The sequence below is a fragment of the Pseudopodoces humilis genome, chromosome 3, assembly GCF_049639895.1.
Source record: "Pseudopodoces humilis isolate 2021_Gansu_Grassland_sample_001 chromosome 3, ASM4963989v1, whole genome shotgun sequence".
NCBI lineage: Eukaryota > Metazoa > Chordata > Aves > Passeriformes > Paridae > Pseudopodoces > Pseudopodoces humilis.
The window spans coordinates 90,093,348-90,119,624 of NC_142202.1; the positions used below are offsets into that span (position 1 = coordinate 90,093,348).

Below are 26,277 nucleotides of genomic sequence, written 5' to 3' on the forward strand. Positions count from 1 at the left end.
AAGTGGGATCCAGAATGGTGTTTAGGGACCATGACTCCCAGGACAGTGCAAGGGGACAATTAGGCACTTCGGGTCTTGCCTAGGGACAATGAATAGGAAACAGATGATGAGATGAGTGATAGCTTCTCTCTTGAGAAGCAGGCACTTCAGCCCCAAACAAGTGACTTTCTCGACTGGGCATTCAGACCAAAAAATGCTTTCTGAAGTTATTGTATTCAAAGTGGCCAAAACTCACTCATTTCTTTTAGAAGCATATTGGAGGAGAAATTAGAAATGGTTTCAACAACAGCATTTTGGAGTCAAAGCATTATTCCAGAAAGTCTTTTTATTTCTGAAGGGGGTTGTAATTGTGATCTTCTCCTACCCTGCAAATGCTCTACCATCAAACTCCAGGCAGCTTAGTTGTGACTGCTGCTTTAGGTACTTGGTACCTGGGAGCCTGGTGTACAAAACTGCCACATATGTGCTCTTTATCAGGTCTCTAAAATGTTTCTGAGTGGATTTTTTTTATTTCTTGCAGATGAGTTGAGATCAGAAAGGGTGGGCTTCAAGGATTGCTTTTGTTGATACAGCATTTATACCAGTGTTATGTACATCTAAAAATGTAGGAAATGTACAGCTCAGGACAGATCTGTGAATCTACACAAATAAGAGATACCACAGTTTTGCCATTTTTTACCCCTTTTTTTCAGCTTTTGAAAGGCTTAAAATAAGCTAATAAATATAAAAAAATATTTAGTATGCTTAACTACAAAATTCCATAATTTATAGTAGTTTTTCTAATATATATTTTATTATCACATATGTACAACAGGCTGGCTTTCAGGAATACCCTTAAAAAGCATAAACAACAGAGTTCATTTGCGACTTTTATAATGGGCCATAAATGTTTCAGAAGAATGGTCTGGCGAGGGACTTCTTGACTCATATTTTGTTCTGCAGGCTCTGAAAACAAAGAATGTGCATGTATTTAACAATAAACTATCCAGATTTTGGTTTGAACTTTGGCTTAATTGAAATAAGTGGCAGAATTCCCTTCTTTTTATGATGAACACTGTGGTATAAAATGATCCCCTTCATTGTTATTAATGCATTTTTCTTTCTTCTATTTTCTGTATTCTTTAAATCTGAATTTTCTTTATATGCTGATATTTCTGTAACTGCAAACCTAAAGAGAAAGCCTCTGTTCCCATATATCCTTGACTTGCCTTTTGCATTTTTCTACAATTCCTCTTTGATCTGCCTCGGAATTTAATAATGAAATTTGACCCAATATCCCTCCCACTATATGTAACTCCTGCTACATCATGTTCTGTTACCTATCATCTGACAGTGTAATTCTTGAAATCTGGCCATTTAATTTGGTCCAAGAAAATGTATCATTTAAGAAAAGGCCATGTTCATTTAACTAAGTGAATGCACATTTCTTTTTTCTTAAAGCATTGGTGTATGGGCAGTTTCCCATATGGAGGGAGGGACAGAGGGAGAGAGGGGGGAAAGGGAAAGGATGGTAGGGATAGTGAGTGTTGTTTACAGACTCCTATGAGCAAAAATGGCATTTGGCAAGAATATTAACTACAATAGCAGCATTCACAATTTGGTTTCTAAGTATGTTATAATGCTGAATATTCTCATTTCCTTTTTGCATTACCCCTGCCTGCTATGGGGCTAGGAAAGTAGTCTTACAGAATTTTTGAATTCAGATTTCACCTTTCCCTGCCATGGGACAGGAAATGAAACCTCCTAAAGCCTGGGATCTCTGCATGAATGGAGGGCATTGTAGATACATATCGTATTTCACTCTTCCCTGCTGATACCCACAATGTCAGTTCTTTCCACCACTGGGGCATGCTGGACTGTTTTTAAAGACAGTCACAATGTCCACCTTTTAACTAAGTCAAAACATTTTATTTTCTGTTTTTTCACTTTTCTAGAACCAGTGATTAATATCCTTATCAAATTACCTGATCTTTAGGAGAGTCAACAGTACTATTCCTAGGATGAGAGCTATGCAGGAGGAGTAAGCAATAATGTAGACAGTTTCACCTAAAAATAAAAACAGAAAACAGAAATTAAATATTTGCATTTTTAGTAATAAGAATCAGACTTGAGATCTGTATTGGAAATCATACATATGTGAGCTAAATTATAAATTTTGACAAAAGTACTTAAGAAGAGGAAAAAGACCTAGATGTATGTTAGTGGTAGGAATGACTCTTCCTTTACCATTTGATGCAACATAATGTTCAGACTTCTTTTAATAAATACCAGCTCCAATAGCACTTCATATGTATAGCAGTGCCTTTCACTGTTGCAGGGGAATAGCTTGGTACTATGATTTTTAAGTATTCTCCCTACTGATTTAAAAATGTCAATTTTATTCTGTGTGTCAGAGCAGACTTAGCTCTTACTTATCAACTAGACTAATTTTCCTTTTTCACATATTACTGTAATTACAGTGTGGAACAATACTCCACCTAGAATCAAATAACTTAAAATGGAATCTAACACTGTTTTTCTGGGCCCCATTCCCATGGAGTTTCCTTTTTCTGTTAGGTTTCTCACCAAAAAGTCACCTAGGTGACTTATGTGCTAAAAATTCCAACTGTTGAAAAACTGGGAGCTGTTTCAAATTTTCCAGAGGAGGAGTAACTTTTTTCCCTGAATCCATTGGTTTTGATCAAATGTCTTAAGGAAACATTTCGGTTGAGAGTGTAATATAAGCCCTGGACACAAGATGGAGAGGTGTGGAGGTTAGATGATTTCACAAGTGGCCACAAATACAGAGCCACAAGCATAAAACATGAGGCCTTTCTGTGACTTTCCTGTTGCACTGATTCTGTCATCTTTGTACAATCAGATAAGTTTTGTTTATATAGGAATTCAAATGCAGAGAGCCCTAACTGCTCCTGAGGTTCTCCATCTTACATAGCCAGTGAAACATTTACTAAGAAAGAGATGGATTCCTGGACTCATCATTGAGCCACTTACCTGGGCTGTGAGAGGTCATTTTCTGGTCTCTGAATAAGTAATCAGCTATTATATGTTCCATGTGTTATGTATATGCACAGAAACCCCAAATGAGACATTTCTGTGTACACTGCATACATGCAGCAGGTGTAATGTATCATCTAATACAAGCACAGGTGGTATGGATGCTGGAGCAGCCCCAGGAAGAGACAGTGAATATGTATTCCACAGCAAGGAAAACAAGGAGCTGAGCAGGGCATTGGACCTGCCTGGTTTTTGATGTAGGATGGTGCTCACTTTTTCTCTGAAAACTATCCCAAGTTCAAGCTTTCCAAGGTAAGAAAATGAAAGCAGTCAATGAACCACCACAATCTGCACAAATGGGATGAACATTCCATTTAATCCAGTAAAGTGCTGGAAAATACTTAGTATGCTGAATCTTTGAAGAAAGAGGGGTGAGGTCTATCTTAGAGAAGGACTTCTAATAACATATATTAAAAACTACATCAGCAGTTTGCCTAACTCCCAAGTTACAACATTTCTTTCAGATGATGGGTTTTAGCGAAAGAGTAATTTGTAGGCATTTTTTCCAGTTTCTGAACCTTAATTGTACATGCAGCTATTTTTTAAAACTTTTTACAAGTGTAGGAGCAGCTGTAGGGGCAACAGTTTCTTACTTTCTTGAAGTGGAAAGTGACTTTCACATGTATTTTAAACAAATGAAAACTTTTAAAGTATGTCACCACAAAAATTATTATAGCTAACAAATTATAAATTGTACAGTCATGGATGGTTAAAAATGGGCTAATAGATTTTCAGCAGAACAGTGTTATTTTTGTTTTATAAAATTTGTAAAAGGTGCTTCATTTCAATCAAACAAAACACTGAAATGACCAACTGAAACCTTTTTTCTATTTTTTTGACAAAATCTGAAAAAATGCTACTTTTTTGATGAATAGCTGGTAAAAGAGATGTTGATTCAGTTTTATAGGGAACAAAGAGGGATTTTGGTGATTCTTACTCTATTGTATATCTACCTGCTTACGTATAGCTAATGCATATTCAACAAACATTAATCCCAGCCTCTGCTCAGAGGTTTCCTGGCTACCTGCAGCTTGTCACAGGCTTTTTTCTACAATTATAGAACTGTCAGACTGACAGTGTTTGATACCTTATAAATTAAAGTCACTGGAGCTGAACTAATCTCAGTTTCCACAGCAGCTGGTATACTTACAGATAAAACCAGCCAATTACTTGGTTATCTAAGTACTCAGCGCAGCAAAACTCCTCAGTAGGAAATATATGATAACACTAAAATCTAAGACAAAATTTTAACCATTTTGGGTCAAGCCCAATTTTATTGTATCTCACAAGAACAGGGTAAGTGTTCTGTATTTCTAGCTTCCTCTTCCATAGAAAACCCACAACTTTGCCTCAAAGCTCCATGGTGATAAAAGTAAATCCTTGTCTTCTCACATGAATAATTTTTCAAACTAAAGTGCAGGAAGCATTCTATTAAATTACTTGGATCTGTAAATTCATTGATATAATTTGCATAGGATAAAGCCAAAACCAGGCTGAAGACATATAATTAGGTAGGCACATTAGAAGTTTGGATAAATTTTACTCGATTTATCACTTTTTGAAATTGTTTGCAAAATGAGATCAAATTCAAGCTTACAGGAAAAGCCTCATTAACTTCTGTATGATTCTGACTCTGCCCACACCACATCTTGTTAACAGAGTTGTATCAGCCCAAAGATGAGGCTTCTCACCTCCCTCCTGAGAATGTGAATGTCTTTAAATCTAGTAAAGATTTCTACATAATCCTGGTATTGCATTTTTACACCCAAAGCTGGAATAATAATTTTTCAACTTCCATTGTTCTATTTATTTACAAATGTATTTGAATATATGTATATATGCTTAAATTTATTTTTTATTGTGAAAGTCTCCTATTAAAGCAATCTTATCCAATGGGATGATTTTCAATTCTGCTGAATAAAATAGAGAAATCTGTGTTTTTTGAACAGTAAGCTATATTTTAAAGCATAAAACTAAGAAAAAGCTGAAGATATACTGAGTTTCTTCTGAGCATGTTCATCTGTAGACACCATTCATTTCATCTGGTGAAAGACTTCCTTTTATCTTTCAATGAAAAACTAAGTAAAGGATTCTTCTGAGATTTTGATGTAGAGATATCAGCAGATTTTATCTCATGTTTTTCAAGCAGAAAATAGCCAAGAAGCAAATGTCTTCGAAAGTCTTCACACATGTGAAAGGCCATATTTGACAAGTTAACTGCTTTACCTCTGTGCCCTGAATTCTTCTTGGGATTTGATTTCATTAAAGATAAATATTTTGTGAAGATGCTAACTCCCTTTGCAGCCTGAGTGAAGCATATTTATTAGCATATGAATCTAGGACACTGAGTTAGATTTTTGGCAGTGGGGTTTATGAAACAATTTGCAGTATGGTTTTTACCATCAGGCAGATATCCTGAATCAAATTCTTCTTCTTGACCTGGCTTCCTATGAGACTTTTTTGGCTTAGAGTTCCCATCTCGTGTGCTACAATAGAAAGAGTATTTTATTGTATGGTTTAGGCTGGTCAGCATTCTTTTTATTTTTCTAAAGCCATCCAAAGTTCTGTTAAGACTTCAAGGAAAGGTTTTTGGGAAGTTTTCAGACTTCAATGTGAACAGAATTAACTGGGTACAGTCTGCTTGTTGCAAATATTTATCTGAATCTCTGAGTGAAATGTAAAATACATTTTACCCACCAAAAAGGGCTACATTAGAACTAGTCACAGGGGTGCAATAGCTCACGTTTTGCATTTTCTCAGTGTAGAATTTCTTGTATTATGACTTGCATTATTTAACCACTAGGGTCTTGTTCCAACTAGGGATTCAAGCTCCCTCTGTAATTGGCAAGGAGAAGTCAATACTTTCAGTAAATGCAATCCAAAAAGATTGGACTACTCTTCCTTTGAGGGTCCCTGACTTTCTTCTCTGGCTACACAGAGCACTTGGATGACATTCATGATTCTTAAGTAACTTTAATGCTAACATTACAGCCAAATGCTTAATTGTGCACATACAGGTCTCAGGAATCTCATTCCCTTAATCCATTTTTATATACTCCTTATCCCTTATCCAGGTTGCCCACTTCAGGAATAGTTGAATAGCTGATGGAGAGGTTAGAAGTCACTTTATTTTCTACTGCATGCAGAAATTGAATTATTTTTTTCACAGTTAAAAGTGTTCTGTATGAACAGTTCTGGGAACTAATTTGTAGTATTGTCTGGAGAATTGTAATCTGCCCTGCACAAGGTAGAACAGGTCACTCTCATTAGAGGTGATATTTGTGCATTAAGCTTTGTTCTCACTTTGTAATTGGGCCCCTCAAAAGGAAATATAAAATAATATTATTTCAGCAATGAAAACATTTGTATATTAATTCAATATCCTTTAACTTTATGTTGCTTAATTTCTTACTGTAAATGCATGGAAATAAAAATAGCTGCAGCTCTTCAGTCCATGGGATATTGTGTGCCCTTCTGCTGTTTAAGGAGGTGGAGTCTGATGGAGTGTAACACAAACCCCTTCTCAGACCACTTACTGTGGCTTCTCATTTTGTTGTTTTAACTACTAGAGCAAGTCAAGAGAGATTGAAGTAGGTGTGACGCCAAAAATAATAATTTGTATTACACATTATGACTGCTACTCTCTAATGACGGTACAGATAGTCAGGCTTTGGCAGGCTTAATAGCTTAATTTTCCCCAATTATAGTACAGTGATTGTGAGACATCTATTTCAAAACCATTTATCAGAGTAATTGGTTCAGTCTGATTAACTTTATTTTGTGGCTATATAAGTTAAGCCAAACAGATAGGGAGATTTCCAGACCAAATGAATGAGCAACAGGTTGAGTCCACCTGCCTGAATCCACCCAAGGGACCAGCCTTTGGTCTCTTCTATCATACATGAGGGATATCTCAAGAGCATTGCTGTGGAAATCATGGAGTGACATGCCCAAACTCACCATTAATTGCAGAAGAATGGAGCTGTGCTCCAGAAATCCTTTCCCCTGGCATTTCTGTATTTACCCAGTGAAAACCTTTCTTCCGAATAGAAATTTGACCTGGATATTGGAAAGAAAATATCCATTCAAAATATTACTTTAAAATAATAATATAAGTGAATACTGTTTGATACTTTGATAACAGCCACAGAATTTATAAAGGGAGCTATTCAAAAATACTGTTTACTGATAGTTGAACAAATTGACTGAATGCAAAGCAGTTCTTCCTGTTCCACCTCAGTTTTCCTTATGGATGACAAGCTTTGAAAATATTCTCTGCAACAAAACAGCTTAAATTCTCTTTTCACATAAACTGTTTTAAAAATAGGCCCGCCAAAAGTATTGTGTCCACCAAACCAATATAGAATATAGAATTTCCACAAGGAAGAGTTTATCCTCCAGCTCCATTTCTAGACATCAACAAATTTTTTCACAAGGGCCTGTTGTCTCAGTGGGCATAATTTCATGAACATACCTGAAAATACATATCTTCTGTTGAAATGAAAAATAGGAGGTTTACTTAGGTAGTATAGTTTACAGAGTAGGAGCCTAAACCATGCAAGGATATGTCTGGTTAATCACATGAACAGAAAGCTGAGAAATTTTGTAATATAAGAAAGGCTCACATTTGCAGCTTGGAACATTGTCCAAATAACGATGGACTAAATCTACCTGTCATTTGTTTTGTTTTTTTTCTGTGAAATCCAAAAATACAATTCAGAGATAAAATATTTTGAAAACTTAAATTTTTTCTTTCCCTCACTGACATTTTTGCTTGTTCCTGTTGAGACACTGATCCTACATTGGCAATGATTCAACTGTGCTTCTGCTTCATACAGCAGCAGTCACAGTTCTTGTCTTTTACTGAGTCTGCAGCAAATGCAATCCTGTGAGCACAGCCTCGAAAGCAAACACTTGCAGCAAAGGCAATGCCATGCAAGAGTAGGAATACGACATGGTGTAAACACCACTGGTGGGTCTGTTCACAGCAGTTCTGGAGGCAAAGACCCCCTTTCCAAATCCTGGGTATTTGCCCATTCAGAAATGTTTCAGAGTTTAAGATCATTGCCATTGTAAGATTGAAAGTCTGCCAAAGATCACCACCAGGCCAGAGGACTAACTCAGCAGATGCGGCTGGGTGGGCGCTGCAACAGAGTAGTCACTCCACATCTCTGTACTGCCACACAGAGAATGGCATTAAAAACATGCTTTATAATAAAACCCATAATCACCACCATCAGTTTAGCTGCACTACAATTAAATATCTAGGGGAAAAAAAACAAAACAAAAAAAAGCAAGAATAACAATAAGCTGAAAGTGTTCAGTGGAGTATGTACTGATGCACCAAAGGCTCTGGATCCCTGAATTTTTTGTTTAACCACCAGGAAATTGTTGTACAACACAAGAAATATAAGCTCCTGTTCTTCAGTCCTAATTAGGTTAGGGAAGTTTCAATCACAAAAACCCTCAAACCATTTTATCCTGAGACTACTTCAGGGCATGGCAAAAGCTCGTCAGCAATTATTTGATTATTCAGACATGAGGATCATTCTTTTGCTTTGTAGGTTAAGAAATAACTAGCATGGTGATGTGTTCACTCATTTGGACTGTTAAATTCAGCTCTAAAGCAAGCAAGGAAATAATATTCATCAGCAAAATCACTGCTAGAAGTCTCAAGTCTAGCAGTGTTACATTATCACCTTTCCAGGGGAGTTGTTATAAGACTTTTAGTATTTTCTGAGAGACTGGATTTGAGTAATGATTAACTAAACTAAGAGCAATGTTTCAGCAACTTGATTTTAATTTTTGGGTAGCCTTTGAGTGACACGAAAAAAAAATTACACCCTTATCATTGGGACTGTTTTGGTTTCTAGAACTAAAAGAGTGGCCACTTCATTCAATGAAATGCATGCACGCAATCCATATATGCTTTCAAAGTACTGTCCATCAGATAAAACTATGAAATAACCATTTCTTTTCATTGAAATCTTTAGGTATCGTCACCTTGCCCAGGTTAGTTCAAGAATGTATATAATTTTAGAGTATACATGTAGAAGCTGGCATAGGGCATGATGCACTGGCGAGTAACATATCCTAAGAGGATTTAAATTGCAAAGTAGTGGGTGTGATAAGTCAGGGATTTGAGGAGAAGAGAATACTTTTGGTCTTTGATCTGGTTGATGGACCAGATGTCTGCATGCAGCTGGAGCACTGCAAAGGCTGCAGATGAACCTCCAGGTTCAGTTTATGCTGCAGGAGATCAGGAACTGCCCTATGATAGAAAACCATCCTGTGATGTGACCCATGGCACAGTAAGTGGGGACAGAGGAGCTTTGCTTTGAAAGCACTTTGCAGATTCACACTAAAACATTAATATTTGCTTTCATATTGCTGTTTATTGCATTAACAATTCTCTTAACCAAAGGCTTGGCAAGGACATGTATCTTTAACAACAATAATTAGCTAATTAAGCACATGAAAGCCATTACTGGTTCTGAGAAAGTACCTATATTTCATCTCAATTTAACCCAGTTTTTTTACTGAAGACCAAATCCTAAAGCCTACTTTAAACATTTGAAGCTATTTTCTGCAGAATGAATTCTGTTGCTGAATACATGTAAGGTTTACTAAAATTCAGACTCCAAGAAGAAAAGAAAGAAAAACCAAATGCTACTTCATATTATTTGTAAAAAAAGTGTACCAAAGTACAACATTAAACCAAGAACAAGAAGGCTTTGGACTATTCCAATCTGCATATTAAAATAGACTCTAGAAATTACTTGTTTATTTCAGAAAATTCAAATAATGAGACATGTAGTCAATTCCATTGGTTTACTACTATTATAACTTTTTCCCCAGACCAGAGGAATAAAACTGTGTGTCCAATTTTTGTTTTGATTTGGATTTTAAAAAGCCTTCATCTGTAGATATCACTGAAACCAATGGTAGCAAAGATATAGTAAAGATTTGATGCAAATCAGCATCTTAATTCTCTTTAAAACTAATTATTCTGTAAAGCTGTAAGCGTTACTCACGTAAGTCACTGAAGCAGGATTTGCTGTGCAGCATGTGATGGAAGAGCTCACACAAAGGCTGCTCCACAGGAGGCAAATTCTGGCAGGTGCACTCCATGTGCAGCATCGTGCCCCAGTTGATGATGTAGGCTTCTTTGCAATCAGCGTTGGCAGAACAGGGCATGTCATCCCTGATTAAAGTTTCAAGACAAGCTTCATCATTATAGCATTTTTTTGTCACGTGTCTCCAACACTTTGACCGAAAAGTTGTGTATTTTTTCCTGGTAGGGGTAAAAAAAAAAAGAAAAACAAAAGAAGTGTACAATGACTCTTCAACAACTGTGATTTCATAAAAAGACATTTAATGAATACCACTAAAAGAGAGTGTATTTCCAAGGTAGCATTTAAACCTTAAAAATCACAATATTCAGTGATAGTTGATATAAATTTTGCTCTGATTTTGACAAAAAGCAACTGCACTTCTAATCAGCACCTGTTTCCCAGAGTCCAGTAAAAAAACAGTATGAATTCCAACATCAGATATTCAGAGAAGAAACATGAATATAGGAATTAGACCAGTCATCACAATGAAACTACAGCAGGTGCTGTTCTAGTGGATCAGTTTTTGAGCAGTGTGAACGAAGAATAAACATTCAGCTTATTTTGCATAAAATAATCTACATCCAATGTCAACCCCTTGGCCACCCAAATGCAAACAAATTGCAAATTCCAAGGCTCAGGAAAAAGTACAAGTAATTCAGTAAACTTAAAGATGAATTAATAGCAGAGATAAATTACATAAATAATTAACTTGTCACCAAGTTCAATAATCTCAAATTATTTCTGTTTATTTGCTGTTAGGATGGAATAAAATTGGCCTTTAATGCACAGTATATTACAACAGAAAATACCCATTATAAATTAGCTAAAAAATATGTAGATATTAACTGAAAACAAATCTATGTCATTAAATTTTAGAGGATGATAAAGGTAAAGTCTAGTATATTGTACATTAAGTTATTAAAATATTCTTCCTTAATCATATAGATATGTTATTAACTTGATGTTGATATTGTGTACACAAGCATGTCACATGGAAAAGTGTGGACTGTTCCAATACAGGCTAGAAAATTTTTGTAAATATTTTCATTCAAAAATAAAGGTTTCAAAGCAGATGCCACCTCTGTTCTAATGGAATTATTTTCATTCACTTCATGATTTATGGATGTGACTAGCCATAATTCACAGACTAATTTTGCTAATTGTATGCATTTATTGTCAATGCCAGAGAAACATTAATGTTCACAAAATGATGGGGAATTCAGCCATTATTACCTTACATGTACAGACATACATTTCTAGCCCTTTTTGGTCGATCTCACCGACAGCAATCTGAGTAATCTGCACAAACCCAAAACCATCTCTTGGCCTCCTGGTTTATTGACTGAAGGTTAATTTGAGCACAATTTGAGGTAAAATTCAACCCTAATCCACAAGGTGACTACACTGAAAAACAAAATGGGCCAATTGACCGTCCATAAAAGGAGGCAACGAAGTTGAACTACAAGTATGGGTAATCCTGTTGTATGATTTAAAAATATAAAATGAAACTTTGAAAAGGCATTATCCTTCATGAGTTTGGTGGTCTGTGTATGCTTCAGGCCAGATTTTTGAAAGGTTTTTGCAAGTATCCTTGAGATGAAGACAATAAGACAGAAGTTTTTTGAACAGGCCAAGTTGTTTGCATGGCTGTTGAGTACAAAGGGTCAGACTCTGCTCTTGAAAGGTAATTACTTTTACCAAACAAACTTTGTCTGGTCTGTGGCACACCTTGTGCAAATTGCTGGAGGGCAAAGGTGCAGACAGGCAGGTGTTATCTGAAGAAAGTGGTAATGAAAATATTCAATAGCATAGTTTGTCCAGCAGAAATGGTGTTAAGTGTCATGACACAGGCAGAAGAAAAGCCCACATTAGTTTCCAAACCTTTCTGAAAATTAATCATTTCAGTTTACTTGTGGTATTACTTCTGGAATTGCCACAGTTGGTGCAAACATCTGTGAAGATGTCAAACACAGCAGATACAGTACAGAAAATAATTTTGTTATAGCTGAGATATAAAGAGTGTAATAAAAATGGTTTGACCAAATCATTATTCAAAAGCACCTTAGTGGGCAAAATACTCACCTGCATGATTCATTCTCTTCACACATGTGGATTACATTCAGACATGATGGGGGTGGAACTACAGTAACTGCACAGGGCTTGCCATGGAGAAGTTCTTTGGCTCTGTGGCAGGATTCATCATGCTGGATGCAGTCACAAAATATCATCATTTGGGCAACTTCAAAAGGCATATTTCGATAGAAGAACCTTATGGCTGCTTGACATCCTTCCACATTGCATTTCTTATTTACTGAGCAAACTTTAAGGTATAGGGACAACTGTTTGTTACACACTTCATCTTCAATGCACTCCCTGTTCACATCCAAACAGCTTCTGTTTGTTGTGTACACTAAAAAGAATAACAGGTTTTAAAATAAAATCTCAAGAGCATGTTTCTCAAGTGATGACTGGTAGGTATCCTGTCTACAACATTCCCAGTAAATCAAGATTGATTCCCAAAACTCTGACACAGCTCTTCTAGCATTACTGCTTTTAAGCCTAGTGAGTAACTTCACACTTCTTTCTTGCACTGCTTGGTGCTCACAAGCCACCCTCGTGAAACTGCTGAAATCTCCAGTGTGCAGTCTTATGCTAGGCTATGTAATAGGTAATGAAGAAGAGAATATAAATGACATTTTTTTGCTATTAATATCAGTTTAGATATTTCCAAACTGTGAAATAAACCTTCCAAAAATATCTAGAAAATTCTAGACCCTAAAATGCTTGTGGGATAAGATTTGCCTCTGTAAATTTGACAGAATCATGATTGTTAGCTGACTTATATTTACATTACTTGATTGTTACCTGTTGCATTTTTGTATTCTCTATCCAGTACCTTAGCTGAAAATATGTTGGATCTATTAACTCCCTGCTCATCCATTTGAATGAAAAGGATTAATTTTAATCTGAAGGTACATTGTATACTGTCTGAAAACAGAGATAAAATTATTTATTAGGATTCATCAGTAAATTCAGCCTTACCTTGTTTGGAGAGAGCAGATAAACCCCATTGCAATTTTGTTTCCATACTAATATTGTCTAGAAGAAAAAGATACAGATACCGGCATAAACTGTAAATAATATCTTAGCTTTTTAACATTTAAGTATTGGCTGTCTTGCTGGCATAGTGCCAGGAGTGAAAATAAAGGATAAAACAAATTGGTTTGACCAAACAGAACCCACTAACAAATTCTAAACCCTCTATTGCATACATTCATATGTTTTAGGGTCAAAGCACAGTTTATTAAAGGCTGCTGCTAATGTTTTTTTACATAATTATAGAACCTATGAACTCAAGAAGAGTTTTCTAGAGCTTCTCAGTGCATTATAAAGTCAGATTTCTTGTGAATAAATAAAAGCCAGAGGCCTTAATGTGTTTATCAGTGGACCAGTTTCCAAGTTCAACTAACTACTTGTCATGAACTAAAGACAAGGCTGGCAGACAATTTTTGCTATTCAAAGATTATTTTTATTGATCTTATACTGTGTCTAGTTAAAGTGAAAAATTAAAACTGGCTGATTTAGATCAGATTGTATCAAATTAATTTGATTGACAACAGTATTTGCACTCAGACTATAATTTTCTTTCAGATTATGAATTTATTTATAAATAAATCTCCTAAAATGATCGTGTTTTCAATGTTGAATTGCAAATGGGCAAGAAAACCTTTTTTTTTTGTAGACTGTGGACACTATTGTTATGTACTAAACGTTCAGACTGCTGGAATAGCACTAACCTGTGTCAGTGACCAGATTTTTCTCACCATCAACATCAGCATTATAGTCATCATCACTGCCATCACTTTCACTAGCTCCTGAGGCTTGGCTCTCCTGAGAGTATTGTAAACACGGGTTGTTAAATATTCCCTTCCAGATTTTAATGCATCTCGTCTGAAGCGGCTCTGAGCACGTGCACTTTCCCAGAACTGTTTTCCTCAGTTCTTTCCAGGCTAACAAACACTTTCCAGGCACGGGGAAGCTGCAGGTGTCTGCAGCTGCCTGGCAGGCGCGCTGGAAGCTCCTGTACGCGGCAGAGCAGCGAGGCTCCGCTCGGCAGCGCTGCTCTGCGCTGCTGCAGTCGCTCTCCAGTTCCTCAGAGCGTCTTTGGTCTTCAGGGTTTCTGTGATGCCAAACACTCAGTTCAGTGTCTGACCTCGAGAAAGACTCCAAATAGTCTGTAGAAATAGGTACAAACAGAGTTATAAATCAAATGGATGATGGATAACTGGAGTGTGAATGTCATAGAAAAGACAAAACTAATTTTTTGGGAGCATTTATCAGACTTGAGAATACACATCATCACAGCACAAAAATTCAGGGAAAGGGTATTTGTCTCAATGAGTGATACAGCCCTAGTTTAATTCTGAGCTGTGTGTAAAGACATCATAATTTCAGAGTCTTACAAACTAATGAATCTTCCTCATGTTTACTAGGTGCTGTTAGCTGTATAGTACAGTCCACTCTAACAGTCCAGCTGCAAAACAGTAGTAAAAATATTCCCTAAAATTATTGCATAAAAAGTTTAGCTTCACATAATTTTAACCACCTTCAGTTTTGACATATCATGGATTATGATTTTAAGCAAATGCATCATTTTTAAAGAGAGAATGACAATTCCAGAAGATGCTTGATTCATTACCTAAAATAGTAATTTAAGTTAGACAGAGAGAATTGCTCCTGAAAGTGCATAGCAACACCATATGCTGTCCTTTGTAGGTAAGTTCAGCACTAAGTCCATCCAAACTTGTTTCTACAGTGAAGATAAATGTAATCTCAGTTGGCAAAAAAATACAACATTACGTCTTTTTGCTAGAAGCAAAAGCAAGTGCTCCAATGACATCACTATCAGGTTTCAGATACCCATCCTTCTTGTTTTGGGCAAGGAGTTTGGGGCAGATCAGGGTGTTATTATCCCTCTGCAATAAGGCCATATATTCTAGTACTGTATGATGAATGCTGTGTGATGCCAATAGGGTGTGATAGATCAGTGCCAGGAATCACTTTGAAACTCACTTTGCAGGCTCTCATTCACTGGCTGATTTTAGCTCTCTTGTGTCAGCTTTGCTAATTATTATGCCAGGAGACTTTGGACAAGAAATTACAATTTCTTCATATACCAAGTAATTCTCAATTACAGAGATAGGTTTTCTGCAAGGATAAGAGTTCTCAAAAAAAAAAATAAAAAAAAATTGAGGGGAGTGGGCCCATTGATCACCTGAGAATTTTTAAAAGTTTTTAAAATATTATGTATAGCTTTATGGAGGTGGTGACTATGTTTCACACATCCAGTAGCCTGTCCTAGATGTAGTGAAGGTCCTCCTGCAAATCAGTGTGACACAACTGCACCCCTGTGCATCCCCATTCACTCATTCTCCCAATCAGAAGGTACTGGATGTGTCTCTCTACATACACAACTTGGATCAAGTGGCTCTCAAATCTCCCTGGGCAATGAGTAGCCCTCAACACACACTGTGTATTCACTCTTGCTTTCCAGTGGATTTAACAAGAGTTATTTAGGAGCCATTTCAATTTCTCACAAGCATTTTATTACTTTTGCTTGTGGCATTTCTTTCATATACATGCTGGAGTGTGAATATAATAGAAAAGACAAAACTAATTTTTGGGGGCATTCATCAGACTTGAGAATATGCAAAGAAAGTTGAATACACTTAAAATGATGGTTATAAAATTACTGGGTTTGGTCTTCATAATTATAACTTTATGCTTAGTTACCTTTACTAATGCTGCACCATTTCCCAAGCAAAGTTGTGATGCTACAGATATCATCTGTAGTGCAGACACAGTTTCTAAATTCTGGGTATTTGTCAGCCAGGACCTGGATTATTCTATTACATCCAGCAGTGTCTTCTGCCTTGCATCTATTACCTAGAATGCACCATTAAAATTATAATTTAATTAATGTTTATGAATGCTTAAGGGATATGGTTACATAAAACAATTCAGTTGAAGAACAAAGATAACATGCTTTGCTAAGAGAAGATGGTTTGTCATATTTTAAAAAAAATTAATACCATTCAAAGTAATATAATAAAGCTGTGAATACAATATTGACTTCTTTTATTTGATCTGATCCATTGCCAGAAGCTCTCATTTACAAAGTGCATAAAACCTTAAACTCACACCTTTTATTTTAGGCAGGTAAGGCACTGAGACCAAACTAAAAATGTGCCCAGGAGTGGAAGGGGCACACACTGAACTCAGAGACTTATCTTGATCCTGTGTAGTAGAAACAAGGTGCCTGGTACAGGGACAGGAACACACAGTGCAGGCTTGAGGCATCACCATGTAATAGAGTGAGAGACAGGACACAGAGGGTAGACCCAGCCCCATGAAAATGGTGATGAGAACCCCAGGCTGAGGAGATGCCAGCTCTGGGTCAGATTCTCCCTCTCATGTGAGGATGGTGTGAGCCTACAAATGCCATTTGGATACTCCCTTGAACTGCTACCCTATAGAACATCTTCATTGCCTAAGTGTGAGAATGACAACAAATTTAAAGTAGGCCAAGAGTAGTCTGATTTTTAGGATTTTTATAACAAAAATGAGGGAGAAGTTAACATAAAAAAAATAAATGTGCAGAAACCTTAATTTGCTGGCCCAGTTTCAAGTCTGTTTGCACATGCACTTGGACTCAGTGGTAAAGACACTCACACAGGATGTCTTGTTTTCCGTGTACGGGTAGTGAAAATAAAGCACATGTACTAGTTTGTGGTACTAAGATAAATCAATCATCCATCTACTTTATGAGGTAAAAGCTTTTCCAAATTATTATTATTATTATTATTATTATTATTATTATTTTTATTATTGATGATGATGGTGATGATGATGATGATGATGATGATGAAAGTGGGATCAAGTGCATCCTCAGCAAGTTTACTGATGACACCAAGCTGTGTGGTGCAGGTGGCACGTTGGAGGGAAAGGATGCCCCTGGAGAGACCCTGACAGGCTTGAGAAGTGGGCCAATGCAAACCTTATGATGTTCAGGGCAGCAAAGTGCAAGGTCCTGTACCTGGGTCACGGCAATCCCAGACACACCTGCAGGCTGGGCAGAGAAGGGATTGAGAGCAGCCCTGCAGAATAAGACTTGAATGTGAAGGTTGATGAAAAACCCATCATGAGCCAACAGGGAGTGCTCACGCAAAGCCAGCTGTGCCCTGGGCTGCACCAAAAGCAGCATGGCTAGCAGGTTGAAGGAGGTGATTCTACACCTCTGTTCTCATGAGACCCCGTCTGGAGTGCTGCATCCAGCTCTGGTGTTCCCAGAATAAGGAGGAGATGGAGCTGTGGGAGCAAGTCCGGGAAGCTGATAACAGGACTGGAGCTCTTTCCCTGCAAGGACAGGCTAAACAAGTTAGGGCTGCTCAGCCTGGAGAAGGTTGTGTGGAGACCTCACAACAACCTTCCAGCATCTGAAGGGCACTACAGGGAAGCTGGACAGGGACTCTTAGTCAGGAACTGTAGTGAAAGAACAAGGAGTAATAGGTACAGACTGAAAGAAGAGAAATTTAGGTTAAATTTTAGGACGACATTTTTTACTGTGAGGATGAGACACTGGAAGAGGCTGTAAATGCCCCATCCCTGGTAATGTTCAAAGCCAGGTTGATAAGGCTTTGAGCAATCTGGTCTAGTGGGAGGTGTCCCTGCCCATGGCAGGGGATTAGATGATCTCTAAGGTCCCTTCCTACCCTTAACATTTTATGATTCTATGATTTATTACTGCTTAAGAAAGTTACACATAAGAATGTTACATGTGAAGCATGTAGTTAAGTTCTATTTTGTGAAAGGCATGATCTACCTTGTTCAAACAGGTATGTAGGTCCCCAAACCAGCACATTTCCTCTCTTTACCTCATAGATATTAAATGTTTCACAATATGTAAGAGAAGCAGCATGTGGCTCACAAGATCCAGCCAGGTCACAGGGCAGCATGAGGATTGCTTCTAGGCTACTGAGCATACAGGCTGATGTCTCTGCCCTGTGCTGTCTGGTTCCTGCCTTGCTGCTTCCCCACAGGTGTGGAGCAAGACTCTACACTCAGTAAAAAGGCAAAGTGAAAAGTCCTGTGTCACCAGCACCATAGGCAAGCTTTGATGTGACCAGAGTTTTAAAATCACATGTTGTTGACACAAATAGCAGTGCAAGGCAATGGAGGCAAAGCTCTGCAAGAGGAAACAGTGCATTTTGCCTTTACCTGAAATAATGAGAATCAGCTATTCCAGGTTTCACATCCCTGTCCTGATCCCCTTTTTCCAGACTCTCAGTACTGCCCTTTCTCCAGTTGCTGACTAAGGAGGGTTTGGGGGGTATATCAAATAAAATGATACTAGAGGGGAATGTCCCAGGCCTGCAAGAGCTGTAGGTCCCAGCCTCTGCTCCCACTCCACCTCTTGCATCAGCAAAGAAGGAGGTGATGGTGGCTGGGATTGCCTGTGTCTCTCCAACCCCATTTCCAACTTTCCTTCTGCTTTTTCAGAAGCAGATCATGAGCTCTGACCCTTAGTCAAGGAGCTCAGGAGATTTATCAAAGGCTGCAGACACAGGATACTCCCTGACCATAAAAATAGGATGGAAAGGATGTGGTGACACAGCCCATGAAGATGAGTGAGTATATATTCTATTCTGTATTTTATCAGCTAAATAAGGGATAATAAAAGAATTTCAGGAAAATGTATTCCAGTAGAAAAAGAGGAATAAAGATCAGGAGGGGCTTGTGTAAAAATTAGCTTACTCACACAATTTATGACTGTCTTTTTCAAGGTCCAGAGTACACTTCAAGGGTGAAGGTGAGTAGAACTAGAAGAATAAACCCCCATACCCCAGTATATTTTGTGCAGCACCCCAGCCTCACTCAGCTCACCTGTCTTCACGACACTGACAAGTCGTGGCCAGGAGTCAGGGGCTGTGTTCAGTGTGTTCAGTGTTCAGTCAGGGGCTGTGTTCAGTGTGTTCAGTGTTCAGTCAGGGGCTGTGTTCAGTGTGTTCAGTGTTCAGTCAGGGGCTGTGTTCAGTGGTCCCCTGAGTCAGCACCTGATGGCTGGGGCTGGAGCAGAGGTTGTGGGGCTATGAACATGCAAAGGGCATAGACAGAATCAGGAAGTGCATCAGATTTATGGGGCTCCCTTGCATGACTTCTTGAAAACTGTGTAGAAATAACCTATTATCAGTATTTCTCTGTTTGTACATGGTATTGATTCAGCTGTGACAAACAGCAGAAAATATTTTATTACTGGTTTTCAATTATTGGTGCTTTACCAGAGATTAGTTCCAGGTAATATATTTTATCTTATACATATGCTTCTAAGGCATTTACAAAAAAAATGCTCTCTCAACCTAATGTTTGGAAGCCATTATTCATAATTTGTTTTATTATTGTACATAATTTGTACATAATTCATATACACAGGACCACAGACAGAAGTGTGACAGAGTAGAAGCTGACACTCCAGAGTGATAATCTCTGCTTTTGCTTAATCAGCTTTTCAGTCATCTCAGTGGGAACTGAAGACTACAGGGGAAAGTCTGAGGTTTTCCTCTCTAGCACTGGTGAGACCACAGTTTAGATAGATCTCCAGAGATCCTTCCAACCCCAATGAGTCCTTTATCCTAAGAAAAATAAACTCATCCAAATCTAATTCAAAATGAGATTCCTTAAAATTTAAGTGCTCTGAGTATTTTTTTGTTTTGCTTTGAACACTTTTTCTATTCCCCATTTAAAAAAATTAAGAAAATTTATACTTATGGTTAAATCACAGGTTAGAATTTATTTTTTTTTTACTGAAATAACAAGAAGAAAAACCAACAAATAACCAATCCCACAAACAAAGCGTAAAAGCCCAAACCTTAAAGTCTTCATTCTGCAGTGCTGAAAGTCTTCTGATCTTTTCAAAATTAAAAATCTCATTTCATCAAAACTTAGTATTTCTATCTTCCCTATCCTGACCTGGAAGCTGATTCATAGACATTTTTACACTCTGTTTTTTCTTTCCACCATATTTTTGCCACAGAGGTGAAAGAAGGATTGGACTCTGAAGAGTACAAACTGAGGCTCTGGAAATGCTGCTGGAGTAGTGGGCAAGCAGCGATGGAAAATTTGACAGGAAAAGGAGGGACTTAGGCATTAGTTTGGAGAGTGTTCCCAGACCTGCACTGAAAAGCAAAAGATGGAGGTCTTAATGATGCACACATTTAACTTTGAGGTTACATTCTGATGGACTGAGTTGTTGAACTTGTACCCCAAAGGAGTTTAATTATCATTTGTAGCTAGGTTTTGAATAAAGAAGCTAACAGAACAAATATTTATCCCATTGTCTATTGCCTCCAAGTAATATATTTGTACTCAAAGGACATCTTCCATTCCTACAAATCATACATGAAGTTTCTAGACTTGCACATGACGGACAGTATAATGTTATTCACACTAATATGGTTTTCTATTTCTATGTCTATTCTCTATTTTCTGTTCTCTATTTTCTATTTTCTGTGGGCTGTCTGAGAGGTACCATCAGTTGTCTGACTGGACTTACATGCTCTGGAATCATGGTACCTAATAAGCACATTTAGTATAATTCATCCTAGACCCAACACAATATCTGAGGGCTCTGCAATGCTGGAGAGTCTTTGCCAAAAGCTATTATCCTAAGGAAACATACAGATGCAAATCCAAACAAGCAATCACAAGAATAATTATTTCTGGAAGGTTCCTCTGGCTCAGTTACAAATATTATTAATATCAGTGAATAAGTACATAGGACAATAAGAGAGAGAAATGTATTATTATGAGACAATGGTGTACATCCAAAGGAGAGCCACAGAAGTAATCATGCTGGCCCACTTCATCTGACTGCAGGGTGTTGAGATTAACAGGCTACAGCACAAATATATATTTTTGTAACAAGTAGTTCTGGTGATAATTTGTTCATGAATGATGTGAGAGAAGCAAATTCAGCTTGTTCTGTTTTGGTTCTAGAGAGCTCATCTTCAGGTCACTTGAGCCAGAAAGTACTGCATATTCCAGTTTATTTTTTTTTTTTTAAACAGCAGCCATATCTTTTGAAACTGTTTCACTTCACATAAAATATTTAATAGATCAATAGAATGTGGGCTGAAGACCAGCTGCTTAGGGGACTGTTGTAACTGTTATATTATCATGTATTTTGCATTTACTTCATCTGTTCTTAAAAGTATTCAGCCATTCTATGCAAAGTAGATAAGTATCTGGGAAAGGACACACTAATAAAGACCTCTCAGAGAATTTTCTATTCTAATTATTTTAAATATTGTCTTGTGACTTGGGAAATTTGGGACATCAAATACATGCAACAGATCAGCCAGACAGAGGCATTTATTCAGGTGGCTCACACTGCAGGTGAATGTTTTAGCAATGGCTTATTGACCACGAAGGCAAGCAACTTCTGCTGCCTGGCTTCTCCCCAAGACTGTCAGACTGGGTCCTGGCATCAAGAAAGGAACATTCACGTGGTCAACACTGCTGCAGCTGAGGCCCCAAACACATTATGGCATCACAACACGACTTGTTCTGTTCAAATAACGTCATCATCAGAAGAAGGGAGATTTCCAGTGAGATGTAGATAATTCTGATTCACCACTACACACGAGCCCATGAAAGGTAAACTTAATCAGAAAATAGTCCCTGGCCCTTAGCATTTGCTAGTGATGATGTAGTGGCAGATCACTTGACACTTAGCAATCAACAAAAGTGTCATTACTAGCTTGGTCAATGACACTACCAGATTATAGTGCCACTCTTCTTCTCCCTTCTATATTCACAGCACCTGGATTCTCAGCATTTAACAGCAAGGTCTTGGAAGGATTTAAAGAAAGAGCTGGGGAATGACACCCAAGATTTGTTCAAGAAGACAACAGGCCTTCATAGATAGGAACATTTTCATTTGAACAACCACAGAGATTAGGATGAGTTTCAGGTCAAATTTATAATACCTGGTTTTTCCCTACTTAAAACATAGATTATTTTGAAACAAAGCACAAACTATTGGAAATGCAATAAACATAGACAGAGACTAATTATCTGCCTTCATTTACATGAGAATCAATTCAAGGTGGCCTAGTCATGACATAATCTGCACTTTATCATACCGCCTCCCCCAGCAAGTGAATCACTGTGATGTGTTGGTACTTTTCACTGAATAAATACAGCATGCTCCCCTACAATACAATTTTCTTTGAGGTCTTCTTTATTTTATTTGTTTCTTATTCTATTACAATAATTTAAAATGAGTCTAATTACTACATTGTTTTGAGTATTGTGGAAGATTATAGAACCATAGAATGGTTTAGATTGGAAGGGACCTTCAACCCCTCTGCCATTGGCAGGGACACCTTCCACTAGAGCAGGCTGCTCCAAGCCCCATCCAGCCTGGCCTTGAACACTGCCAGGGAAGGGGCAGATCAACTCCTCCAAATTGTGTCAAACAAAGTCGGAAATCCTCTTCCCGTTGCATGCAGGCTTAATTTAACAGGATCCCACAAGAGCCTAATTTCTGCTGCGTTCAGACTTCTTGAGTTGGTTCAGGCTCTGACTTTGATCATAGTGCAGAAATTTCATTTATCACTTTCTTGAAGACACAGTGTGACTCTTACTAAAAGTAGCACTGGCCATTGTAAAGAAGCTGACTGTCTTTTGCCATAATTGTTCTCTTTGAAATCTCACTGGCTTCATTTAGTTACCACAGCAATATTGTAATAAACTATGAATATGCAACCATACAGCAATTCAAAATTAAGCTTTGTACACTGTACAGAATTACCTGAAATATTGCAGGCATCTTCAACCACATTCCAGACACTCTCACATCCATTTCCAGCATTAATACATTGCTCCCTCAAGTGCAGACAGTCAGTAGTCTGGACAGTAGATATACACGTGAAGTAAATGAACAACACTGTAAAAATAGAATATAATGACTATTTAATGCAGCAGATACTGTACTGACCCTTTTCCTTTACACATGGATTTAAAAAATATAATTTACTATAGTTTTTCTATATTTTCAAATTGGCTATCTAATTAATTTTTAGCAGAACAAAGCTTTTCCTGAGTTTTGCAACTGGAAAATTAAACTTTAATGTTCAAAGTCTCAGTGTGGCATATTATGCATTGGTTTTACCCCAGTATTAGAACAGAAACCATAGCTATACATTAAATCAGTGCACAGATATATAAAATTGCTACAGTTCTCAGATCCATAATAAATTACAGAAAGGAAGACAGTAAAAAATTAAGAGGAAACAGCATTTTATTTGCATTAAAACTCACCAAGCTAGGCTGTTTAGGAATTCCTATGAATAGAGTGTGTGAAAGAGATTTGATAACTACAGAACTGTTAGTTAATAAATGTGATTTTATTTTATACATACAGTACTCTTCACCCTCTTTATTTTTACTTCACAGATGCATCATTTCCTGAAAACAACCCCCACATTTATGTTTTTATCTGCTTTCCTGAATGCATTGAGCTTGTTAATTACATAAAGAAGTTCTGGAGGTTTCAAGGTAAAGAATTTTAAAGCAGCACTGCTTGTGAATTATCAGTAGAAAATTGAATTGCCTTGTAAAGAAAGGATAAATCAGCTGGAGTTTATATCTTTCATTAACATTCCCATGGTAAGACAACCTCTAATTTGTAATCATGTGTCTTTCTATAAAATTAAGTTTCAGTCACTGATTTCAGGCCTTATCAAAACTACCTGCTGAACACCTGATGTGTTCTCTTTAGTTGTTGAAGGACACAGCACCTCTCTGACAAAATACCTTCCACCCCCCCACCCCCCTGCTTCATGTTCGGGTAAATTCATATGGAATTTGAGTGGTTTCCAACGTTGTTTAATCCCTTAAACATCATGTGCAAGAGGCATGAAATATTACTTCAGGATTTGTCCAGACCCTATCAAAAGAAATTAAATTTTTCCAATGATACATTTTAGAATAAGAAGTTATATATCAAATATCCCTCTTGATAACCTTAAAGACCCGCTACAGTTTAGAGGTGATGCCATCCCTTCTGGAAATGATTTACCAGTGACCCAATAATGCTGCTGTAGGGAACACTTTTTGGATGCATGTTGATAAATATGAAGCAACGTTTAATACTTTATAACTGACAGGTGCAACAGCATCTAGTGTGCCTATGAGACAAAGAAGAGGCTGCATGTGCTTATTATAGCTGGTGCTAATCCTTCCTCAGTTGTACATATTCCTGGCAGGAATATGGCAGTTCTCTGCAGGACTGATGATGATCTCCATGAGTTCCAGCCTGAAACACTCCTAGGCTGTGTCTGTTCATCAGCCTTGAAGACATATTGATAGAAACAGCTCCTACCTCTTGACATTGAGGAATGTGCAGCTGCCCTATCCATAGGGACATTTTTAGCTTATTATGACAACATTTAGTTCTAGGACTTTCTTATTGTGAAATTACTCACTACTTATTCAAATGACAGAGAAAAAATATTGCCAAATACCTTACAGGTGAAAATGACTGCATATATAAAACAATACAAAATTATAAACCCAGGAATTTATTAAGAAAAGGTATTTTGCTGGATGACCATTTATCTATTTTGTAGATTCTAACACAACAGAAGATTTACTCATCTAACTAGGATTCACAGCACAAAGTCTCTGTGCTCTCTCCCTCATGTTCAGACAGTTTTAAAGGACCAGTGGCTGAGACAGTCAAAACACGACTGATTGCACAGCCTTCCTGCTACTTTTTAGGGAGTATTTCACACTACTGCTCATTTTGAACCTACCTGGAAACCGGCCACAAAATAGGAGGTGATGTTTTTGCAAAATGAAGAGGTGAGTAACATCATCTATTATTGAAGGCACTTCAGCCTAAGAATGGGCTTCTTTAGGTCTAATGACATATTAATATCCTTAGCAGTACAGAGGGGGTACACTGCCAGAAGCCTACAGGAAACAAGCTTTCCTATATGATTTTAGAATCCAGGGCACTGGATTCTTATCCAGTAGCTTAGGCAATTCTTTAAATTGACAGTTATTACTTTAGTTGCTCACTTTACTTATTTATTCTAGTGTTTGGAATACTAAGTGACTTCTACATAGAAAGAGTTCAGGTCACCAAGGAATTTTAGAGGGATCCATATTGACAAGAAGACACACATTTAAATTTATAGAGATGTCTTTATTTTTATGCAAAGGTCTATTGATTCACTGGGTAGGTGTAAAATTCTCTGTTCTCTGTAGAATTTGGTATCTAAAGTCAAAAGGAGGAGCGAAAAGGAACATTTTTGCGCCTCCATTTTGCAGATTGGGAACTGAGGAATGAAGGAATTACATTTCCCAATTCAGCAATCATAAAATAATGTAAATAAATAATAATGAGTATTGGAAAACCAAGCCATGGTTTCTATCCAAGGGCAACAGCAGTGAGATAATAAGCTCCGAAGGCAAAATGGCAAACTACAGCTGAATATACTTGGCATATAGTTGAAAAGTGATAAAGGACAACTTTATTCTAACAAAACCTGGGGCAGAACTAAGGAATACTTTTAACACAGAAATACAAGTTTAGAATAGTTGGGTGCTAAAGAGAGAAGCAGCAAGTATATGGTATGTAGCTAGTAGAAAAGGAGAATAACAAGAGTTAAAACATACTCGTCTCATCATATTCTCCGGTACCAAATCTTTTCTGTACCGGCTTTGTTGATTTTCCCTTTTTCTCCACTCAAATCCAAAGAAGTGTCAGCAGCACTGGCAGCACCCAGCGCTCTCCAGCCGGCAAACAAGTGGCTGCTCATTCACACCAGGCGTCCCGGCCGGGGCTGTCCCCGACGGTGCCGTGCCTCCCTCCGGTGCCGTGCCTCCCTCCGGTGCCCTATCTCCCTCCGGTGCCCTATCTCCCTCCGGTGCCCTATCTCCCTCCGGTGCCCTATCTCCCTCCGGTGCCGTGCCTCCCCGCCGTTCCCTGCCCCCCGCGCCCTGCCCCAGCCCTGCCGCGGAGGCGCTCCCGGGGCTCCCC

The 26,277-nt window shown here is 37.8% G+C and overlaps 1 protein-coding gene across 1 annotated transcript; it reads right to left on the reverse strand.

Moving 5' to 3' along the window:
* Positions 1–26,056, reverse strand: GFRAL (GDNF family receptor alpha like). Its single transcript, XM_088052629.1, has 10 exons — positions 25,954–26,056; positions 23,041–23,175; positions 15,963–16,115; positions 13,967–14,404; positions 13,212–13,268; positions 12,252–12,579; positions 10,089–10,348; positions 7,015–7,113; positions 1,965–2,046; positions 1–945 (listed from the first exon to the last, which is right to left on the reverse strand). Exons 1-10 carry the CDS (start codon positions 26,054–26,056, stop codon positions 858–860), a joined length of 1,743 nt encoding a protein of 580 aa, XP_087908755.1. The 3' UTR covers positions 1–857.
* Positions 26,057–26,277: the final 221 nt, after the last annotated feature.